General features: G+C 37.7%; 1 protein-coding gene across 3 annotated transcripts in view; it reads right to left on the bottom strand.

Annotated features, from left to right (window-relative positions):
- LDAH (lipid droplet associated hydrolase) overlaps positions 1-21,022 on the bottom strand; it is a 94,743-nt gene that overhangs the window by 60,979 nt on the left and 12,742 nt on the right. For 2 of the 3 annotated variants that reach the window (XM_079941668.1, XM_079941670.1), the window contains exon 3: positions 11,262-11,405. The exons of the other annotated variant lie outside the window; for it this stretch is intronic. In XM_079941668.1, the coding sequence (XP_079797794.1) occupies positions 11,262-11,405 (144 nt within the window). The remainder of the gene's footprint in view (positions 1-11,261; positions 11,406-21,022) is intronic. 3 annotated transcript variants of the gene reach the window in all.

Raw genomic sequence — 21,022 nt, 5'->3', positions numbered from 1 at the left:
GACTGAAAGGCATAAGTAGAAATGCTTTAAACTGTTCCTTTTAACCAGCACAGTCCTGACCTGAAATATCCTTTCTTCCTTTCACAAATGAACGTCTTTAAGATTCTTCAAGACCTACTCAAAACTTTATCTAGCTAATCTTCAAGAAAAATGAATGAGCCTTCCTTTGTGTTTAACTAGTATTCACTACTTATTATAGCACTTTATCATATTTGTATAACTGTTTCCTCCCTGAGACTGCGAGCTCCTTGAAGGCAAGGTCCATCTTTCATTTCTGTGTCCTCTGTGACTAGCACCCAGTAAATATTATTGTTGAATGAAAATATGAAATGACTAGACAATCTGAGGATGCTGCCAGCTCCAATATTCTATGAGCAGAGAAAACTTCAATAGGCTTTCCCTATGAACATATATACAACCCCAATGACAGGGTGTAATATTTCAAGATATCACAAGGTAGTCAATTGCCTTCAAGGTACTGACGCAAACTATAACAAAGGTACCCAAAACTCATTAGGAAGAACTGCTCTTCAGTTTTATCTGTACATGCTGGTTTTTCTTCCTTCAGTGCTCAGCTCCCCCTTGTTAATCTGGCTAACTCCTCTTTATCCTTCAAACTCTCAACAAGTGTTACCTCCTCTGAGAAGCCTTTTTATGATTCAGTAGATGAGGAGTAAAGTGGCCTTCCTTTCAGTTTCCACCACATCCCATATTTATCTCACCACACTACTCCTAATTTACTTCTGTACTTCCTGTCTTGCCTATCTCTTTCTCCAATGCCTGGCATACAGTTATTGAAGTGCTTTTTATTGAATTAATGAGGCTTAGTTCCCCGTTTCACTGGTACTACTGAAACAGGAGATTTCCCAGGTGAGACATGTTCTGCTTTAACCCTTCTTCCCAGGTCAGCCTAGAATTCATTCTCTATTTAACAAGGAAGTTCCCCATAAAACAGAATTGGGAAGAGACAGAATCTGGAAATTTGATTTTCGTAGGGCCTCCGATGGCTCCAAATCCAAGCTTTTATTTATTTAATATTCTATTTAAGTTTGAGTTGTTCATATTCCACTACTGTCATATATCTTCTCTGATCACTCTACCCAGGAGTGATCGTATTGTTCTGATACCCCAAATACCTATAATATTTGCAACCCAAGTTCTTTATTTTTCAAAATATACAGCTTTTTAAAATGCTGAAGTCTTCCTTTCATTGGGACGGTATGGTATAGTACAAAGATCAAGGGCGTTGGAGACAAGATAAACCTGGTTCTAACTCCCAGCTAAGCACCTTACTATGTGACTCCGTGCAAATACTTTAACCTCTGGCTTCAGTCTCCTCATATATAAAACAGAGATAGTAATTCTAGCCTCCGAGGAATGTTGCTTGCGTAACACTTTAAAGCACATAGGAAGTGTCTGGCATAAACTATTTGAGAAATGAAACTTATGACTGCTATCATTTCAATTCCTGTCATTTAAGGCCTCCCTCAAATACACATTTATATGGTTAGAGCAAAGAGAAAGAAAATGAGCTAAATACAATAAACATTTAGAAACTTCATTGATTCTAGAAATAAGGCCCTAAAACATATTTCAGATGAACTTTGATGACCATTATAATTCAAATCATTATCGAAGTGAATATTTCAGAAGTAAGTCTGGCTTTACCTCTGGGAATTGCTCAGTAGATTTCCAAGATAAATACACTACTTAGTGTTTTCTGAAGTAATGAGATTAATGGGGAAAGTACTTTCTATAAATAAATAATCTATGATAGAAAATTTCAATGTGCACTCTGGATATTATTTTACTAGCAAAAACTAAAAGCTAAAAGAATATCTATATACTGGACTGTATACTCTATACTTTCTCTCCTATTATGATTTTAATATACTCTGAAAAAAATTCTAGGAATCATTTATTTACTCTCCATAAAAATATTGTAAAAAATTGACATTCAATTGTATCAAAATCAGAGTGATAATATGGAAATGATTTATACCGTTCTTTTTATAGGGAAAATGTACTCCAAGTTACGATCAACTAAGTATATTTGGAAAGTAAACTGTTTCTAAACTGAAAACTGCCTGAATTGATAGATGGCAATCCAATTCACCAATTCTTTACCAATATATGGTCCTGAATATAGTACTGACAATTGCCTTTTAGAACCCGAGCCTGTTTCTTAGACCCATCTCAATGGAATTCACTTCATAGATCATTTACTGATTCTGGAGTTTATTTCAAAAGGTATGTATAATCTGTTCCTAAGTAGTTCTTTGGGGAATTAAGTAATATCAGTACTTCGCATTTACTTTTCATCTAGTTGTTCAAACTGATTGATCCAGTTATTAAAATTCTGTCAATTCTGGATCAAAATATCATGCATCCCTTATAGCTTCAGGAGACAGGTAAATCTGATAACTATTATTTTCTTCCATTTCTCATGAAGTAAATTGACCACTCTGACAGAAAACAGTGACTAATTGGCCCATGATAATATTGAAAACTCAGATATAAATACAATATACTCCCTTGTCTTCAAGGAGCTCACAGTCTAATAAGAGGAAACAGAAGTAGATAAAAACATTATTATAAAACACTGAAGTAAGTATAGCTCAAGCATCTCCTTGAGAAAATAAGAGGGTTTTATTGGGTCAAAATAGAAAGGTAATGCCCCTTTGAATTCATAAAAAGTACTATGCCTTTCTCCAAATAAACCAAGAGAGATACCTGGAAAATACTATTTACTACATGCACATTACTATAACTGTGTAACCTTAACTACACATTTGAATACTATCACAATGGTCTAAATTTAACAACACATTTTAACAACACATCCACATATATGTTTATCTAGATACACACTGAATATAAATGCATAAGTTTTACTATATAGTGTCACACAAACAATATTTACAAGTCACCAACGACCACAGAGCTAACAAGACCAAAGATTAGTGCTACATGAGCCTTCTGCTAGGACTGAGTCTGCACACAGAAACTCTCTAAATCTTACACGAGAATTTTCTCAACTAGTGAAGTCTTCCATCCTGCTCCCATCATTACTCCAAAGCTATACCTTAATAATAACTTTAATTAAACAACTTACACATGGAGATTAAAAGGCTAAAAATAGCACTTCATATTTTAAAGAATGCTTTGAGCAAGATGAATATACAGTTTACTCTTTAGGTCAAGCTTTGAAAAACACACAAAACAATATCATGTATTGTTTAGCATTACATATACATAACTAAAAAAGAGAAATGAAATTTACTCTAAATTCATGATACTAGAACATAAAGGCATAAAAGTGTGAGGTGTAATTTTGGACACTGCGATGAGTACTGTGCCTGTTTGTGGTTATAAGAGAGATGGAACAAATAAGGTTAGAAAGGAAGGTTGAGACTAGATCAAGTAGGACCCTGAACATCACTAAGGGATCTGGACTCCACTGTGTGAGCAGTGAGAAGATGCCCAAGGATCTCAAAGGGAGGGACAACGATCCGGTCTGTGTTATAGGACATCAGCTACAATGCTTTTCTCCCTCCTCTGGTCTGCTGCTTATTTCTGTCTTCCCTGATAATCTAACAGTTTGCTCGATTCTTAACTCTTCTTCTTGCTCTACCCTTTGGTTTTCTGCTTCTTCTCACCTACTGAGAGACTTACTTGTTTATTTCTAGTGACTGAGAGCCCTGAGACTTGACTAACTGTCCCTGCCTCAGGAGAATCTTGTCGTTCCCTGTAGCCTCCATGTTCTTCTGCCAGAGTCCTGGAAAGAGAAAGCCCTACTGTTTTTTCTCTTTCTTTCAGTTTTGGGTACTAGAATGGGAGTGGTTTAATGATTCTCGGGATAAACATGACGCAAATTCATCATTAGTTGAAAGACTACGTAACTTTTTTAGGTAATGTTTTACCAGTTGAAACTAAACCACTATGATTTCTAGCTTTTCTGTTACACGTTTGGAACAAATGACAAAATAGTTGATAATGAATCTGCCATCAAGTAAGCTGACTCCATAGTAAATCAAAGCCAGAAAGAGTTTATACTTCTAATTCCTCAAATTTTCTTTTCACACTTTTTTTTTCCTGAGTCACCTCCTTCTGACACTGGTGAACATCTGTTCTCCCAATTATACCCAATTTATGATTGTGATAATGTGGTGCAACTAGAATATTATTTCCAACTGTTCATGATTTTAACATGTGCTAATATGAAGCAAAACGTACTTTCAACATTTGATGTGTGGTTATAGCTTATGTCTTTTCTCTCAATGATTACGTATTTTTCACACCATATTTTGCATGTCAGAAAACCTGTACTTTAGAACAATAATCTTGGATGATGAATAATATATCTGTCCTGCCTATCCATTCAGTCTACTGTAGCATGCGTTTATAAACATAATCTTCAATTTGTAAAACAGATGAAGGCAGAACTGTTCTGGTTCAATCGGGGGGACCAGTGAAGCTCAGAGCCCCATGTGCCCTTTACAGAACTTTTGGGATACTCACAACACAGATGCAAAGTCACTAAAAGGCAGCATTTTCATTTCTTTGTATACCTCTGTAGCACCACACATAATAATCTAGTAGGTTGTCGATAAATCCTTGATGATGGATGAGTTGCCCTTTCACCCCCCTCTAGAAACCACAGCTTCCTATGGCCCTGTGGTGGCCCTTTGGGCTAATGCCTCTAGATGGCACTGTTCTCATTAGCAGCAAAGGACCCAGGCTCTAATTACTAAGTCATTAACTCAACAGCACACAAGCAGCCTAAGCAATAAGCATACTCAAAATAAAGTTATAAATAATATGTCAATTTAAAACAAGAATTAAATACATTTCTCAGAAATTCAGACACAATAGATAATTTCTGCTGGTTTTCCCTACCAGTGTTTACTGGCGAAGATCTATGGCAGGGCTTCTGAAAATGTGGTACCAGGACCAGCAGCATCAGTATTACTTAAGAACTTGTTAGAAATGCAAATTCTCAGGTCCTACCCCACTTGTAGTGAATCAACAACTCAGGAGGTAGCATCCAGTAATTTGTGTTTCAATAAATCCTCCAGGTGATTCTGATGCCGGCCAAAGTTTGAGAACCCCTGATGTAGGGTTGCTCTTTGAGTCTATTTTCAACTTTCAAAGTTGCTACTCATGTTCTGCTCAACGTTTGTTTTGTCCTCAAGTACGACTTAAGGGCTTACTGTGATAACTGAGTTGGATGTTGCTTTCATTAGGTAATTCAATATATAGCTTCTATTATGATGACCTTTCTCACTGAGGTAAGAATATAGGAATAAGACATTTTAGCTAATCATCACTAAGTTTGAACACCATGAAAGGAGAGGTATTATCCTTCATGAGTACTATGAGGTATTTCCACTACTTCCTAGCTTCTCCTGTCCTTGGTTATCTCTTCTCTTGCCAGAGTTAAGACAACAGGCCAGCAAAACTGGTAGCTTTTCGAGATTTAGCAAGTTAAACAAGCCTGTTTTCTAAGAATTCTTTTAACACCTCTGTTTTCCAATACCACATAAGATAGCCAAAGCACATTCTAAGCAGACGTACAAATTTCCTGACAGAGGAAAAACTGTGGTATTAAAACCCCCAAATTTCTTTGGGTATATATGAAGAAATAATAAATATGTACCTTTTAAACTATTTCAAGGTAAAGCAAGTATATACTATACATTCGATTCACATTCAGCCACATTTCTGTGACAGCTGTTGAAATAGATGTTTTTAATCAAGGAAATAAAATCTGTATATTCGGTTTCACTTCACAAAATCTCTCACTGCTAGGTAATCAATAGTTGCTTGCCTTTCAAAGCATACCCTAGTCTTTAAGAGAAGTGTAAAAGGCTCGAAAGTAAATTGCATTCACAGAGGAACACACATACACGTAAACAGATAGAAAAAGACACTATAAAAAGAGGCACTTTGAGGTATTTAGGCAAGACTTTGCCATGAGTTACATAGTTTCATCTACACTCCATTTATCCTGTCCCCTTTACAAGTCATAGCAGGAAAAGGGTGACAGACCAGGTACAATCTGTGACCGTGGAAGGGCTAATCACTAGCACTTTGCACCAGCCACCTGAGATAACCTACCACAGGACTAGAGCACTGACCTCAGGATCACAAGTGCTGGCTTCCTGTCCGCGTCCTACCACTCACCAGCACAAGGTCATTTAGCCCTTTTGGGCCTTACTTTCCTTCCTTGAAAAATAAGGGTTCAAGATGGAATTTAATGTAAATACTTTTGTTTTTTAGGTTGATTTTTTAAATTAAAATATACTTGATTTACAAAATTATATTAGTTTCAGGTGTACAACATAGTGATTCAACATTTATATAACAGATTATACTCCATTTAAAAGTATTATAAAATATTGGCTACATTCCTCATGCTGTACAGTATATTCCTGTATCTTATTTATTTTATATACAGTGGTTTGTACCTCTTAATCCTCTGCCTCTGTGTTGCCCCTCCCCCATTCCACTTCCCACTGGTAAGCACTAGTTTGTTTTCTATATCTATGAGTCTGTTTCTGTTTTGTTATATTCATTCATTTTACTTTCTGGATTCCACATATAAGTGATAACATACAGTACTTGTCTTTCTCTGTTTTGTTATATTCATTCATTTTACTTTCTGGATTCCACATATAAGTGATAACATACAGTACCTGTCTTTCTCTGTCTGACTTATTTCACTAAGCATAATACACTCCAGGTCCATTCATGTTGCTGCAAATGGCAACATTTCATTCTTTTTATGGACGAGTAAAACACTGTGTGTGTGTGTATACACACACACATCACATCTTCTTTATCCATTCACCTGCTGAAGGACACTTAGGTTGCTTCCATTACCTTGGCTATTGTAAACAGTGCTGCTATGAACACTGGGATGCATATCTCTTTTCTAATTAGTGTTTTCACTTTCTTTGGTTATATACCCAGGTGCGTAATTGCTGGATCATATGGTAGATACTTTTAGCTCTAAGATCCTATAATTCTTTTTCTTTCTTTAAAACCTTTTTTTAATAGTGGAAATTTTGAAACATACACAAAAGTCCAGAGAATAGTATAACAGACCCCCATGTACCTATGGTCCAGCTTCAAAAATTATTTTCCTTTTTCTTTCCAGCTTTACTGAAGTATGACTCCAAAGAAAATCTGTATATATTTAGGTTGTACAACACGATTGTTTTTAAAGGTGTACAAGGTGATGACTTAATATACATATACACTGTGAAATGACTACCACAGTCAGGCTGAGTAACACATTCATCACCTCACATACTGAGTGTTAAGTGCCTGACATTAAGCTTTTGATTGATGAGACATCCACTTTGAATAAACATATTGCCAGCTGTAATGACCCAGCTACTAGCAAAACAACCAGATAAGGAACTAGGCCACTCCCACCCATGAAGGCTTTCCCTTTCAGAAAGCTTTGGGTAATCTAAATAACTGCTCAAGTGACCTTTTCTCCAAGACTTGTTAACTTCTGTCTTTTTTGAGAATAGCCATCCTAACAGGTGTGAGGTGATAACATCATCGTGGTCTTGATTTGCATTTCCTTGATGACTGATGACGTTGAGCATTTTCCATATACCAGTTGGCTATCTGTATGTCTTCTCTGGAAAAATCTGCCCATTTTATAAATCAGGCTATTAAGTGTTTTTGCTATTGAGTTGTATTAGTTCCTTATATATTTTGGAAATTCTCCTTATCAGATATATGGTTTGCAAATATTTTCTCCCATTTTATAGGCTGCCTTTTCATTTGGTTGCCTGTTTCCTTTGCTGTACAGACGCTTTTTAGTTTGATACAGTCCCAACTGTTTATTTTTGCCTTTGTTACTTGTGCTTTTGGTGTCATATCCAAAAAAATCACTGCCAAGACCAATGTCAAGGAGTTTTTCTCCTATGTTTTCTTCCAGGAGTTTAATGGTTTCAGGTCTTAAATTTAAGTATTTAATCCATTTTGAGTTAATTTTTGTGTATGGTGTAAGATAAGGGTTCAATTTCATTCTTTTGTGTGTGGATATCCAGTTTTCCCAATACCATTTATTGAAGATACTATCCTTTCTGCATTGTGTATTCTTGGTGCCCTTGTCAAAGATTAGCTGACCCTATATTTGTGGGTTTATTTCTGGGCTCTCTATTCTGATCCACTGGTCTGTTTTTATGCCACTACCATACAGTTTTGATTACTAGCTTTGTAATATAGTTTGAAATCAGGAAGTGTGATAACTTCACCTTTGAACCTTAACTTCAATCTTCTTCCTCAAGATTATTTTGGCTATTTGATATCTTTTGTGGCTCCATACAAACTTTAGGACTTTTTTTCTATTTCTGTGAAAAATTGCAGCTGTAATTTTTGTAGGAATTTATATAGGGATTGCACTTAATCTGTAAATTTATAATTCTAAATAGAAGATAATTAGGGAAATAAAAAAGATAAAGTAGGTGAAAGTGGTAGTAGAAGAAATCTGAGCAACTAAAGAGCTGAAACAAAGTCTGGATGATCCTGCTTATCAAGGGCCTGATCACTGAGAGTGGAAACTGTTTTAACAGAGAGGAGGAGATTAGCCAAGACAAAGGTAATCTTACATGTGATGCCTTAAAAAGAAAGACACAGGAAGTCTGGGTGGTGAGATAACCTAATAATAAACAATGTAAGTGCAACAGATTTGCTTTAAGCACAGAGGTATTTTTCCGTTAAGTGCTAGCAAAGAGGCAGGTTCACAGCAGGCACCAAAAAAGATTAAATTGAGTAAATGGAATTAGGAAAAAAGAAAGCTTAAATTCCATTCTCAAGAGTTGGCATCTGATGTTAAAGTCAATCTAAAATTAACATAGGATTCTGGAACCAGAACTAACATTTCAGGAAGCTGATATATACCACGATATGTGAGAATTAAGAGATCAAGAGCCAGGGAGTTGTGATGTTCACAGTGAGATGACACATGAATAGTTTGAGCTATGGCTTCAGGAGGGAAAAGAAAAGAGAACCAAATCCCATGCTAACTACAGAACCAAAGAGTATCTATCTACTCTGTATGGACAGGGTGATTTCATTTCTTAAATTCTGTAATAACTACATTGTGTCCTGACCATATGTATCAGTTAACTGCCAAAAATAGGACATGGATAAAAATAGGAATCACCTCTTAACTGTCACCCATTTCTTCAAATAAAAAAATTATTACAATTTAGCTTGCCTGCAGATGTTCATGAATGTGGAAGGAGCTGCCACTTAGAACAGAAACTTTTCCTTTGCTACTCAACAGGATCGAGGCTTCAAAGGGCCTGCTTCTAACAACTGTAAGGTAATACTTCTGAGGATGGACCAAAGGTAAGCTAACAAAAGTTAAACAAATATTTAGCAAAAATGTTTTAAGAGATAATTTGTATGTTCTACTATTGCTCAGGTACAATGTCATATGTATATGCTGACCTATACCTGTGATCAGATTTAAAATGTTAATACATAACATTCCCATTCATGATTATATGGACTGAATATTTGTGTCCCCTAAAATTCTTACGTTGAACAACCCCCCTGCCCCCACTGTGATGTTATTTGGAGATGGGGACTTTGGGAGGTAATTAGGGTTAGAGGAGGTCATGAGGGTGGGGCCCTCATGAAGGGATTAGTGCCCTTATAAGAAGAGACACCAGAGAGTTTGCTGGCTTGCACTCCTTCTCGCTCTGTCATGCTCCCTCCCTCTCCCTCTCTCTCTCCCTCTCTCTCTCTGTCATGTGAGGACTAAAAGAGAAGGCAGCCACCTCAAAGCCAGGGAGAGGGTTCTCATCAGAGCACAATTATGATGAAACTCTAATCTTGGACTTATAGTCTGCAGACTATGAGAAAATAAATTCCTGCTATTTAAGTTACCTAGTTTATGGGTTTCATTATGGGAGTCTGAACTAATACAATGATAAAAAGTATAATGTAAATATTAAAATTATTAAAAACCTCCAGTATTTTTTTGTGTGTGTGTGGTACACGGGCCTCTCACTGTTGTGGCCTCTCCCGTAGCGGACACCAGGCTCTGGACGCGCAGGCTCAGCAGCCATGGCTCATGGGCCTAGCCGCTCCATGGCATGCGAGATCTTCCCGGACCGGGGCACAAACTCGTGTCCCCTGCATCGGCAGGCGGACTCTCAACCACTGCGCCACCAGGGAAGCCCTCCAGTATTTTTTTATTAACAGATTTTATTTTTTAGAATGGTTTTAGAGTTGCAGAAAATTTGAACAGATTAGTCCAGAAAGTTCCCATATCACCTACCTCTTTCTCCCTCCCTCCCCACACATGGTTTTCCCTATCATGAGATGCTCAATAAGTACAAGAAGATGCTCATACCATAGGAGAGGCATACCAGAACCAGGGGCAAACTAGGCAATGAAGCCATAGCCACCTCTCTCCCACCTCAGATTAACAAAGTGGAACCCTTAGGGAATGCCCACACAGAAATTATGTTTTTCTTTTTTCCTCTCATCTCACTTTTTTTTAGAAGAGTGAACATGCTAGAATACTCATGAATTAGAAGCAGGTAATTTGCAACTCTGTGGTACTACTTCCTCCATTTAAAGGCTTCCAGAAATTTACCATGTAAAGTCCTAGTTCTCCCTTCAGCTTTCAAGGTTCCTCCCAATCTGACCCTGCCTAGCACTCAAGTACCTACTGAATCTCTCTTCCTGCTATGCTAATCCTTCTGCCTATTATACAGAAGGCACCCACCTCCACCCCTCAATTCCAAATTCTACTCAGCTGTTAAAACTCTTTTACTCTCTCTTTTGTTTACTCCTTAAGTATCCACATAATCAGCAGGCCAGAGTTTATCACTTAATCACTCTCTAAAGATGAGAATGAGAGCTTCTTTAGAGTAGGAACCGTGGCTAAGGAGCACATCGTCTTATACTACTTCACTGTTCCTCTTAATACAACCCTGGAACTATAGTACATGATCGATAAACATATAGTTGGTTACTAGTAGGTAAATACAGATGGCAAGTCCTAGACAAACTGCTTGATCTGCCCAAACTTTTAAAGAAAATTACCTGCAGAATGATTAAAATGACCCCCCAAATCCTAAAATTACCAGAATGTGGCATCATGGGCCCAATGCCACAAGTGGAGGTTTCCACTGGTATAACTCTTAACCTTAGCAGGCTTTCTAGAAATATGAACACCCACTCACTGTAAAGGAAAGCAGATGTTAACAAACACATACCATCTGAGGTTGTAAGAATCTTCTTGTCTTTGGGGGCCAAGGCATGCCCAGCATGACTGATAACCCAAACTGGAAAGCGTCTTTTTGTTGAAGAATACAAAGCCTTTGCAAAAGGCACATAAAAGGCAGAAAAACCTGGGTTACCTAAGAAAAGAAGCAGACTTTTAGATTAACCAAAGCAATAAACTCACATAAGACAATGTGCTGACTGAAAAAGAAAGATCTATTTCTCCTTATACTTCCCTAAATGTTACTATACAAACGTAGTAACATTTACCCATACAACTCAATTTTAATATGCTTTATACCTTAAGTCTGGGAATTATCATTTAGAAAATTTCTGCTCCTGCTTTGTTCTCCAACTGCTTCAAATAAATTCTTCCTCCATGTTCCTCATCTTAATAAGTGGAAGCACCAATCATAAATCAAATACTCAAGTCCTAACAGCAGGAGTCATTCTTGGTTCCTTCCTGTTCTTCACATCCAATTCATCAATAAGTCCTGTCAACTCTGCTTCCAAAATACATCTCAACTTTGTCCAATTCTCTCCATTAGTGTTATCACTTCCCACTGGGTTTCCTACAACAGCCTCCTAACAGGTCTTCTATCTACTCTTGTCCCCTGGGAATCCATTCTTCAGGGTACCCAGAGAGATATCTCCAAACCTCAAATTGAATCAGAGCAGTACCCTACTTAAACACCTTCCAGTCGTTTCACATTGTCTAAAATCATTAATACTGCCTGTCAGCCCCTTCAAGATTTGACTATGATCAGTTACCAAGCTGCACAACAACCAGTGTCAGAATCGTTCACAAAGACAACTTTACGGAATCTACTAACTGTTTTCTGGTCATTTATCACAAGTACTTATATTGTAGAGGTGTATACTTTGATCTTTGGGGGAAAAGACCACCAACTAATACATGTAGATTTTTCTTGTGTATGTACAGAAGGTATTTTTGAGGTGGGTTTGCTATAAAGAGACAGAATGAATAAGTGATCTTTTTTAAAAATAGTCAATCTGACACATCTTTGGGGGAAAAGAGTGAAATGGTGTTTTCATCTTACAATCATCATCTGTATAACACCTTCATAAATACTAGTCCATTTCATTCAATATCTATTTCTCCAATCAATTTATCTATTTCTTCATGCTGCTAGGTTTTCTCCTCTTTGCAATTACATGACAGGGTTTTGCTGTACTGATGTAACCTCTGCCATCCTTGTCAAATTTTACTGATTTCTTCTTCATTGTCTATATCTTTTAGTTTCCTAGATAAGCAATGTAGCAAAGTGGTTAAGGGCATAGACTCTGGAGCCAGACCGCCTGTGATGGTTTTCTTACCTTGCCACTTACCAACTGTGTGACCTTTGGCAAGTTATTTAACCTCTCAGGCTTTGGTTTCCTTGTCCATAAAATGAGGATAATAATCATACTACCTCATGTGAGAACTAAGTGAACTAATATATGTAAAATACTTAAACATTGCTCAATATACTGCTTGCTGTATAAATGTTAGCTCTTCAAACTTGTCATCAGTGTCTAGCCATGATGGTAATATATGAAGGCCTTATCACCCCTATTGTTACTTTGCTTCTGTTGCAGTCTGACCTAGTGACTCAAGTTCCAAATTCCTTTTTGTGATGGTGCTAGTGTCATCTTTGTTGAATAGGTGAAGACTTCCTCAAATACAGTAATGTGTTCTTTGGTCAGCTCATTAAGTGTCTGCTGTGCAGCTAGAGGAGAAAGAAGGGAAACAGGGTGTGTATCAGCACAGAGTTACTGTAACATCAATGGTGGATGTGATGACACTGTTTCATGTTTTATATTTAAATCTTCAGTATGGTTGGAATATTCTTGAGTGTAAAGTACAAAGCAGTAATCCAGCTTCTTTTCAAGTGAATAGCCAAGTGTCCCAAGAGCATCTATTATATTACCCATTCTTTCTGCATGGATTTGAAATGTCCTCTGATCCAATACTGAATTCTTACATTTGTTTGCTAATTCTGATTCCAAATAATTCCACTTATTTTTTCCTTTTCTTCTCTGCCAGCATCATACTGTCTTGATTACTACATTGTGGTTTTTTGTTTGTTTGTTTGTTTTTTAATGTTTCAGTAACTGGTAGGCCCTTAGAATTATTTTCAACAGTTTCAATTTTTAAAAATTTCTTTGGAATTCTGATTGAAATTTTATCTCATTTATACATAAGTTTAGAAATATTTGATATTTTCCACATTACTGAGTATAACCTTTTAGGAATATGTCATGTCTCATACTCAAATATTTTATGTCTCTCAGTAAAGATTTATAAGTTTTCTTCATAGGACTAGAAAATAATAACACTTTTAAGTACTATAACCTATTACATGCCAGGCAGTATTTAAGTGTTTTACATATATTAACTCATTCAGTCCTCACATGAGGTAGTACTATTATTATATCCATTTTATGGGTGAGGAAACTGAGGTAGGGAGGTTAAATAACTTGCCAAAGGTGTTACCAGTGTTATCATACAAATGATAAGTGCTCAATAAATATCTGAAGACTGAAAGAACATAAAAAGTAAATAATACTGAATTTTAAAAAGAACATAAAATTACCTAGTCTAGGATCTTCTGCATACCTTGTTTTAGTTAATCTTACAACAGCGCTATAAAGTAGCTGACATTATCACCAAGGATAATGAGTGGACAGCCATTATTATTATTACTATCATTACTACTATCATTGCTATTATTACTACAATTATTATTACATTTTTAATTTTTAATTTTTTAAGTTGAATAGATTTAACATGTAGCATTCTGTAAGTTTAGGATGTAGAGAGTGTTAAACTGGTTTAACTTTAAGGAGAATCCAAAGATAACAACTACATGATTTAGACACAATGGTTGCAATGACAGGATACATAAAACCAGAATGAATGAGTACTAGATAATGGAACTGCTAAAAAACAACTTTTTCTCTCTATCTCCGGGTTTAAGTCTGAGTTCTTTCCCTTAATGACTGTAAGATCTTAAGCAAATCCCCTTAAACTTTCTGATTTACTATTTTATCACCATGAAGTAAATGATAATGCCAACTACTCCATGTCCATTTATTCCATTCAGTAATATAGCTTCTTTTGTATACAGTAAGTCCCCTACACATGAACCTCCAAGTTGCGAACTTTCAAAGATGCGAACGTGTCCCTGTATGCCAGCTGTTGTACTGTATTACTGTATTTTTCAAGGTATTGTACTGTAAGATTAAAACTGTTTTCTTTTTTGTGTGTTTGTTTTTTATGTATTATTTGTGTGAAAAGTATTATAAACCTATTACAGTTTAGTACCATATAGCCAACTGTGTTAGTTGGGTATCTAGGCTAACTTTGTTGGACTTAAAAACAAATTGGACTTAATGAACGTGCTCTCAGAACAGAACTCGTTCGTATGTAGGGGACTTACTGTATTCTTTTAGTTATTTTTTTGTAATTTATATTCTAGTAGGAGAATATATACACATAACTAAGTAGGTAAATAAGATAGTTCAAGAGTGTGATAATTTCTATGAAGGAGATAAACAGGATCATATGATAGAGAAGGGACAAGATTAGGATGGCCTGAGAAAAATGTCTGAGGAGGTGGCATTTAGCTATAACTCAAAAGATGAGAAGAAATCCACCATGTAAAGATTTGAGGGAGAAGAATACTAGGATGGAAGAATAGGTGCAAAGGCCCTCAAGTAATAAAGGGCTTGGCTCCTGAAGAAAGTCCACATTGGCCACTAACATGGAGATCCAACATGAACCATGAACTAAACTTCCTGGTTAGGAGATCACAGAGAAAATTAAAAGGGTCTTGTTTATACAACTAAAATCAGATATATATGTATGTATATATATATCTACCTCCAGGTGTAAAGATGTTCAAAAGCATTCCAATACAGAAATGCAAGTTATACATTTTATCAAAGGATATCAAAAGGTGTTATAAACACATGGTTGAACATACACATAGTGAAATGCCTAAGCAATGTATAACAGAGGCTGTGGTGATCATCTCTAGACCCTGACTGCCAATAAACCCTTAACTACTTAACATTGCAATTGTAGACTTATGCCTTCTAGTTAATCTTGTATGGGACAAAACTTCCATATATCAAGTTAATGTGGCATGGCATCTAGAGAAGGTTGTCATGTGGACAGAACTTTGGGCTTCTCCATGGAGCCTTGTCTGCTCCATCTCCAATCACTGTACTCACAATACAAGACATGCCACATGATTCCATTAACCCCATATGACCACTTGAGAATTATAATGATTCAATACGTTCTATAGTGAGTTCTCATACTGCCTCCCTTTGCTTATTTCACTACTTAAAGGAAGTCCAAGGATGCTATTAGCAGAAATTCTACAACAAAAGTTCACTGGAAAAGATGAAACTAAATTAAAACCTCCTCAATCTGTGGCTTCCAATAAATAATTCCTCATTATCATTACTAACTTAAAAGTGATGAACTAATTTTGCTATGTGTATAAGCAAAGTGATTTAAAATACTACAAGCAGCTCATGCAGTTCAATATCAAAAAAACAAACAACCCAATCCAAAAATGGGCAGAAGACCTAAATAGATATTTCTCCAAAGAAGATACACAGATAGCCAACAAACACATGAAAGGATGCTCAACATCACTAATCATTAGAGAAATAAAAATCAAAACTACAGTGAGGAATCACGTCACACTGGTCAGAATGGCCATCATCAAAAAATCTACAAACAATAAATGCTGGAGAGGGTGTGGAGAAAAGGGAACCCTCCTGCACTGTTGGTGGGAATATAAATTGATACAGCCACTATGGAGAACAGTATGGAGGTTCCTTAGAAAACTAAAAATAGAACTACCATATGACCCAGCAATCCCACTACTGGGCATATACCCTGAGAAAACCATAATTCAAAGAGTCATGTACCACAATGCTCATTGCAGCTCTATTTACAATAGCCAGGACATGGAAGCAACCTAAGCATCCATCGACAGATGAATGGAAAGAAGATGTGGCACATATATACAATGGAATATTACTCAGCCATAAAAAGAAACGAAATTGAGTTATTTGTAGTGAGGTGGATGGACCTAGAGTCTGTCATACAGAGTGAAGTAAGTCAGAAAGAGAAAAACAAATACCGTATGCTAACATATATATGGAATCTTAAAAAAAAATGGTTATGAAGAACCTACGGGCAGGACAGGAATAAAGACGCAGATGTAGAGAATGGACTTGAGGACATGGGGAGGGAGAAGAGTAAGCCGGGACGAAGTGAGAGGGTGTCATGGACTTATATATACTACCAAATGTACAATAGATAGCTAGTGGGGAGCAGCCGCGTAACACAGGGAGATCAGATTGGTGCTTTGTGACCACCTAGAGGGGTGGGATAGGGAGGGTGGGAGGGAGACGCAAGAGGGAGGAGATATGGGGGTATATGTAAATGTATAGCTGATTCACTATGTTATAAAGCAGAAACTAACATACCATTGTAAAGCAATTATACTCCAATAAAGATGTTAAAAAAAATCTACAAACAATAAATGCTGGAGAGGGTGTGGAGAAAAAGGAACCCTCTTGCACTGTTGGTGGGAACGTAAATTGATACAGCCACTATGGAGAACAATATGGAGGTTCCTTAAAAAAACTAAAAATAGAACTATCATGTGACCCAGCAATCCCACTACTGGGCATATACCCTGAGAAAACCATAATTCAAAAAGAGTCATGTACCACAATGTTCACTGCAGCTCTATTTACAATAGCCAGGACATGGAAGCAACCTAAGTGTCCATCAACAGATGAATGGATAAAGAAAATGTGGCACATATAAACAACAGAATATTACTCAGCCATAAAAAGAAACAAAATTGAGTTATTTGTAGTGAAGTGGATGGACCTAGAATCTGTCATACAGAGTGAAGTCAGAAAAAGAAAAATACTGCATGCTATCACATATATATGCAATCTAAAAAAAAAAAAGTTTATGAAGAACCTAGGGACAGGACAGGAATAAAGAAACAGATGTAGAGAATGGACTTGAGGACATGGGGAGGGAGAAGGGTAAGCTGGGACGAAGTGAGAGAGTGGCATGGACTTATATATACTACCAAATGTAAAACAGATAGCTAGTTGGAAGCAGCTGCATAACATAGGGAGATCAGCTTGGTGCTTTGTGACCACCTAGAGGGGTGGGATAGGGAGGGTGGGAGGGAGGGAGACACAAGAGGGAGGAGATATGGGAACATATGTATATGTATAACTGATTCACTTTGTTATAAAGCAGAAACTAACACACCATTGTAAAGTAATTATACTCCAATAAAGATGTTAAAAAGAAAAAGTGATTTAAAATAAAATTTTACGTCAGTCTATCAGAGATGGACTAAACATGAGGTCTATAGTGGTTTAACAATCTTTGAAATACTGTCATCCTAATTTTCCCCACAATATAAAAGTACTAGCTCCCCAAATAAAATACAATTTTGAATTCCACAAACTAAAGAGCAGCAAGAGCCTACAGCTTGCACAAAGCCCACAGAAACGGGCCAAGGGCAGCAAGGAGAATAGAAGGGCAAACATAAAAGAACACCAGGAAACAAAATGATCTGAAAATGTCAAAGCCACTATAAAACAATGACACTATTAAAAAACAAGTGTTGGGGCTTCCCTGGTGGCGCAGTGGTTGAGAGTCTGCCTGCCGATGCAGGGGACGCGGGTTCATGCCCCGGTCCAGGAAGATCCCACATGCCACGGAGTGGCTGGGCCCATGAGCCATGGCCGCTGAGCCTGCGCGTCCAGAGCCTTTACTCCACAACGGGAGAGGCCACAACAGAGAGAGGCCCGCGTACTGCAAAAAAAAACAAAAACAAAACCAAAAAACAAGTGTTTTAAACTTCCCTTTCTCCTCAGTGTCTTCAATGAATGCTCCTTCTATCTCTTCATCATATCTTAAACTTGGCTCTCCGCTATGATAGACTCTCTTCCTTTCAAGGCCCTGCAGAAGAGACCTCACTATTCTCTAACACTTCATATACCTCAATGAGAGCAAAGGCCTTTGCAACACACCCCTCCTAGCACCTAATACCAATGAGTGAGTGAAAACACCTCTGACTGGGGAAGTATAGAGTGGGCTGTTTGCTCCACTTATAGTTCATCCTACTGTTAACAAGCTCTCCTCCTCTAAGATTGAAGCCATCTGCTTCCATCTATCAACTTTCTAGTCATTCTCACACATTCCCTGAAAACCTTGACCCTTAAATGTCAGTTTCACTTGCCATTCCATAAGTTAGGTGATTTCAAAATCTGGGAGGCCTGACTGAGCCAACACCTTTGTCCCATAATTCATTATCTCGATCAAATTCAAAGAACTTCACCTATATCCAATTTAAGCAACGAATTCCAGTAGCCACAGCCTGGATCAGTGGTGTGCATATCAAAATCCACTAGAGGGCTTCTTAAAACCCAGATGCCCCACCCCCAGAGTTTCTGGTTCACAAGATCTGGGATAGGGTCCCAAAACTTGCATTTGTAACAAGTTCGTAGGTGATGCTGCTGATCCTGACAACAACTTTAACAATGACAGGCCTATGTCTTTTCATTACCCAGAAATGGTTTACATCCAAAGCATCCTAACTCTGATAGCGCTTCTCCAGCTCAATCTTTGACCCTTTTAGACTTCACTCCCAATATACCTGCTATTTGATCACAGCCCTGCTCAAAATCTATCTACTTGTTTTTGGTCAATAATTCCTTTCATCCTGCATATCTGCTATTTTCAATGCTGACCAATTTCCTTAAGGCCCCAATCCACCCTCTGCCATCCTTACTCTCCACAGATCACCTCAACTCTTAACTAACAGAGAAAACAGAGGTCAGGAGGCAGGAACTACTTTATTTCCTCTGACACACCTTCACACTTCTCCATTTCAGTAACCAACGTCACCTCCATTCTAGCCTCAGAAAGATATTCCTTCTCCAGTCCAAGATGTTTCTAATTATTTTCTCAATCCCACACTCTACCATTGCCTCCAAATCTCAGCTTCATCTAATAGCACTTATCATGCCTAGAATTTCAAACTCTCCCTCACTATTGGCAGAGCATATGTTTTCTTTAAAAAAATAAATTTATTTATTTATTTTTGGCTGCATTGGGTCTTCGTTGCTGCGCATGGGCTTTCTCTAGCTGTGGTGAGCGGGGGCTACTCTTCATTGCGGTGCACGGGTTTCTCATTGTGGTGGCTTCTCTTGTTGCAGAGCACAGGCTCTAGGCGCGTGGGCTTCAGTAGTTGTGGCATGCGGGCTCAGTGGCTGTGGCACACAGGCTTAGTTGCTCTGCGGCATGTGGGATCTTCCTGGACCAAGGATCGAACCTGTGTCCCCTGCACTGGCAGGTGGATTCTTAACCACTGTGCCACCAGGGAAGTCCCTGTATTTTTAATTTTAATAGATGCTGACAGGCTGCTTTCCAAAAAGACTGTTACATCATGGCAGAACACTGGAAGTTTATTTTCAGAACAGGTTAAACCAAAGAGATTCTCGATCAGAAGTCTTAGCCCAGTTGAGAACAAAAGCACTATACTGAGAAAGCACTATACTGAGAAGAAACACTGAAACTCCAACCTCCTCTCCCTTGTTCAGCTCTGAACATTAGCAGACAGGCTTCCATTCCTCAAACAGGATACTTGGAAGATTCCTTCCTGGAAAACTGAACAATCCAAGAAACAGTTACAGATACTGAAAGCTGGAAATCCTCCAATGAAATGCTGGGTCCCTACCCAATCACCTTAAGGTGAGGATTACCTAAGGTAACCAACCACTCCGTTTTGCCTATCTGTTGTCATGGTTTTAGTACCGAAAGTCATGTGTCCTGGAACACCCCTCAGACTAGGATGGCTGGTCACCCTAAGCATAGGTGGACAAGCCCCACCCCTGAATACAAGCTTCCAATAAATTTTTTACATCTTCCTCTTCAAAATGAAAGGGTAGTCAAGGATTATCAAACATTTGAGGAAAAACAAACACTAATAGAAACAGAAAAAGGAATGCAGCAAAAACTCTAACAATGCAGGAAGCCAAAAAAAAAGATAATGCACCCACAAAACACACGAAACAGAAGACTATAAAAAAGAAAGAACACAGAGCTCTGAGAACTGAAGTGAAGTTTCTGGCTTAAAAAGGTCCACCAAAATTCAATGTATGAAAAACAGCCATACCAAGGTGCCTGACTATAAAATTTCAGAATCTTAGAACAAAGAAAAGATCTAAAATATTTTTTTGCTGGGGGAGGGGGGGAGCTTCACATACAAAAGATAAAAAATCAGAATAATATCAAGACTTCTCAAAAACGGTCTGAACCCTGGAAAACAATGAACATGCCCTCTAAATTCTAAGGAAACCACGATCTCCAACCTAGAACTCTAAGACATTTTCTGACATGCTAGAACTGTGAAAGATCACTTCCCATGCACCTCTTCTCAGGAAGATCCTAGAAGGTATGCTCCACCAAAAACAAGGGAATAAACCCAGAAAAAAAAAAAATACGGGATCCAGGAAACAAGGAATCCAACCAGGAGAAAAGCGAAAGGAGTCCCCAGGATGGCCTGTGTAAGAAGCCTAGAGAGCAACCAGTCTGGACTGGAGCCGAAGAACACAGAGTTCTGGGAGGGACAGCCCCCCAAAAACAAAACAAAACAAAACAGAAACCCTATTACTCAAAAAATGAGAA

The sequence above is a fragment of the Stenella coeruleoalba genome, assembly GCF_951394435.1.
Source record: "Stenella coeruleoalba genome assembly, chromosome: 13".
Lineage (NCBI taxonomy): Eukaryota > Metazoa > Chordata > Mammalia > Artiodactyla > Delphinidae > Stenella > Stenella coeruleoalba.
This window is presented reverse-complemented; position numbering and strand designations above follow the sequence as displayed.